At 30.7% G+C, this 3,901-nt stretch overlaps 1 protein-coding gene across 1 annotated transcript in view; it reads left to right on the top strand.

Annotated features, from left to right (window-relative positions):
* LOC107754419 (homeobox protein cut-like 2) overlaps nucleotides 1-3,901 on the top strand; it is a gene marked incomplete at its 5' end in the record, with an annotated part of 33,653 nt that overhangs the window by 25,931 nt on the left and 3,821 nt on the right. The window contains 2 exons of the mRNA XM_016570856.1: nucleotides 1,435-1,722; nucleotides 2,772-2,960. Of these exons, the coding sequence (XP_016426342.1) occupies nucleotides 1,435-1,722; nucleotides 2,772-2,960 (477 nt within the window). The remainder of the gene's footprint in view (nucleotides 1-1,434; nucleotides 1,723-2,771; nucleotides 2,961-3,901) is intronic.

Here is a 3,901-nt window from a genome sequence, read left to right as displayed (position 1 = left end):
TGTGTATTAAATGCCGCTCCATCTGAAAGCACGTGATGGAGATTTACTATTAATCACAGAACCGGCTTTACTGACGAGATGCGCATGACAATCACATGCGATTTATCGTGCAGCCCTAAGTTTGTTTGTTGATCACAAAGTACAAAGTAGATGAGGAAAACTAGGATGCCGGGTGTATTCAAAGTGCCGCCATTACTGTCTAGAGTGCGTGGAATGGTGCGCTGTGATTGGTTGTTACTGTTTACAGTACGTGGAATAGTGCGCTGTGATTAGTTGAGCGGATATATTGCATTCTGCAGAGAAGGGAGACTGGCGTTTGTCGCGGTTTGGAAAAAAAGGGAGAAAACATGACAGAATAACTCGGCGGATATCGCATTTTGCGTAGAATTAAAAATTTACTTTTCAATACCGACCAGATACAATACTGATTTTGGCGGAAACTCAATTTTTTTTTTTTTTAAATGGCGTTTATCGCGTTTTGGAGCCAAACTCTTCATTTGAACATTAATCTTCACTTACTGTACTGGTTAAACAAAATCATAGTTTTTTTTTCTTTGCATTTTGATAAAAAAAAATATAGTGATTAGAATCTTAGAATAATTGAAAATCAGGTAAAAAATACAATTAGAAATACAGTTGTATTATTATTATTATTATTATATAAAAACATTTTTAGTATATCATTTATAGTATAAATTACAACAGTTTATATTATTACAGTAAAGAACCTGTTCTGGTAATGATCGTTTAAGAGGAAAATGAGATTAATTGTCATTGAAATGATGGGAAAATGCCAAACATATTACAGTTAGACTTCATTAAATGTATGCAAAATACTATTTCTTATTTCCTTCATAGCTAAATAAATAAATAAGGTTTTTCTTACTTAGTATTTTTGGTGTTGTTTTTCCAGTACAAATGTCAAAATAAATTTACTTGATGCAAAATGACTTAAGATATTAAGTCTTGTGTTCTGAAAGAAAAAAAAAATAGATCAAAATTAATTGAGTTTATGCTGAAAACATGAACACATATTTGTCAGTGGGGTAAGAAAAATAAACTTAATTTCTTGTAAAAAAATAACACTTCTTTTCTTACCCCACTGACAGATATTTGTTTTGACAGTTATCTTGTTTTAAGCATAAACTCACTCAATTCTATTTATTTTTTATGAATTTTTTTTTTTTAATCTTGATTAAAGTATGTTTAGATATTTGTATTGGACACAAGACAAAAATATTGAATATAAACAAAAAATGTCAGTTTTCGTATGAATTAGTATGTTTCTGCTCCTTTTGTTTTATGGGTTATGTTATCCGTCCATAGATGTGTAAGATGTGTTGTTTCATAATTTTGGTGTTTTTAACATAACAAATGCACGTAAAATGCTTCTGACTGTGAATACTAATATCATCTTTGGTGGTTGGTTCTCAGATAAGAGCCCCGTGACGAGCCACTCATCCCCGTCCCCTCCTCCGAGTCCTGAGGACGGTCACCCCAGCATGACCCTGGAGCCCGTGAGTCTGGTGCTGGAGAGCAGTAAGGAGAACCAGCACCCGCAGCACGCCGAGCCCCACGGGGGGAAGAGCACGCCGGGCATGATGGTCCCGCAGCAGCCCCACACACCGCTGGGCATCCAGGAGCTGGTGGCCATGTCTCCGGAGCTGGACACGTACGCCATCACCAAGAGAGTGAAGGAAGTGCTGACCGACAACAACTTAGGTGATTTACAGCGCCAGCATTTTTTATCATTTGTAAAATGAACACTTTTGACACTACCGTACAAAAGTTGGGTGATGTTTCTGCTCACCAAGGCTGAATTTATTTGATCAAATGTTGTGTTAACTAAAACTATTAAAAATTGCAATCGAAATAAAAATTAAATGAAATGTAATATGTATATAATATAAAGATTTTATAACTGTTAGATAAAAACATAACCTTATAAAGTTTAGAATATAAGTTCTTATAGTATTAATTAAAGGATTAAAGCTGTGTAAAAGATAGAAAACTATAAATATGACAAAATCATGCAACAACATTGCTAAAACAAACTCAGATTAAAATGAAAACTGAAAATTGATATAAAAATAGAAGCTAATTCCAAATATTACTAAAATACTATAATAATATATACACTACGAGTGATGTATTTTTTATGTTTTTGGAAGAAGTCTCTTCTGCTCACCAAGGCTGCTTTTATTTGATCAAAAATACAATAAAAACAGTAATAATATGAAATGTTTTTGCGATTTAAAATAAGTGTTTTCTATTTGAATGTATATTAAAATGTAATTGATTTCTGTGATCAAAGCTGAATTTTCAGCATCATTACTCCAGTCTTCAGTGTCACATGATCTTCAGAAATCATTCTAATATTCTTTTTTTCATGTTCAGAGATACATTTCTGATTATTATCAATGTTGAAAACAGTTGTGCTGCTGAATATTTTTGTGGAAACTGTGACACATTTTATTTTTCAGGATTATTTGATGAATAGAAAGTTTAAAAGAACAGCATTTATTTGAAATAAATCTTTTGTAACACTACAAATGTCTATACTGTCACTTTTGATCAATTTAATGAATCCTTGCTGAAAAAAAAGCATTAATTAAAAAAATTTAAAAAAAACTTTTAAAAGTTAATGTAAGCAAAAAATGGATTCATAGAAACTGAGATTTTGAACTGATTCACGTTTAATGTTCAACTGAGGAGCATTCTAAGGACTGTGGGCCCGAATGGTAACTGTGCAAGCTTGCGTGTTGATGCAGGTCAACGTCTGTTTGGAGAGAGCATTCTGGGATTGACTCAGGGTTCAGTGTCTGACCTGCTGTCCAGACCGAAGCCCTGGCATAAGCTCAGTCTGAAGGGCCGCGAACCGTTCATCCGCATGCAGCTGTGGCTCAACGACCCGCACAACATCGACAAACTCCGAGACGTCAAGAAGATGGAGAAGAAAGGTAAGAGAACAGACTAGTAAGAATATTTATTCATTCTTTATTTTTGATTCGGAAATGAAATTTCTCGTTTCATTTTTTTATCTAAATTGTATTAATAAATTAGATTTAAAATAGTGCGATCCAGTGTTATTTATACTCTTATTTATATACTGTTGTTCAAAGGTTGTTATAATTAACTAAAACTATTAAAAATTATTTTCTGTAAATGAAATAAAGCTTAAAATAAAATATAAATATTAGAATAAAAACTTAAACATAAGTTAAATAAGAAATGTTGCCTTGACAGCTAAGATACTACAATTTCTAAAGCTGAAAATTAAGCTACAGTATATAGAAATGAATTAAAATAAAGTAAAATAAAACATTTATAAAAACAACAAATGTATTGATATACTATAATAGTATTTATTAATGTTTTGAATTAGCTTTTATTTTTACATTTTCAGTTTCTTTTAATGTTAGTTGAAGTTTTGGTCATTTTGTTATGTGCTTTTTGTCATTTTTATTTATTTTTTTTGGGGGGGGGGGGGTGTAAAAATTATTCTGTACAGCTTTAATTTTTATTGTAGTTTCAGTTTTATTAAATTTAGTATTTTAACTTAAGCATTTTATTATTACTTATGATCCACTTTGAAGATCCAGTTGATCATAATTTGCAAAACTTTTTGCATTTTGATCCAAATTTTATTAATAATATTTACTTTTCAGACAATTACTGGATTTGCTGAACTACACATGCAATGTTTTGAGATCCAGTGTTATTTTAGAGTTATTTATGTACTATTATAGTATTTAATATTTGGAATTAGCTTTTATTATTGTATTTTCATGTTTTTTGTTTTTGTTTTTTTTTAGTTGAAGTTTTAGTAATTTTATGTGAATTTGTCATTTATATATATATATATATATATATATATATATTTTTTTGTTTTGTTTTATTT

This window comes from Sinocyclocheilus rhinocerous, unplaced genomic scaffold (genome assembly GCF_001515625.1).
Source record: "Sinocyclocheilus rhinocerous isolate Xijiao unplaced genomic scaffold, SAMN03320098_v1.1 scaffold1223, whole genome shotgun sequence".
Lineage (NCBI taxonomy): Eukaryota > Metazoa > Chordata > Actinopteri > Cypriniformes > Cyprinidae > Sinocyclocheilus > Sinocyclocheilus rhinocerous.
The sequence above is the reverse complement of the archived record's forward strand: the minus strand, read 5'-3'. Positions and strand labels throughout refer to the sequence as shown.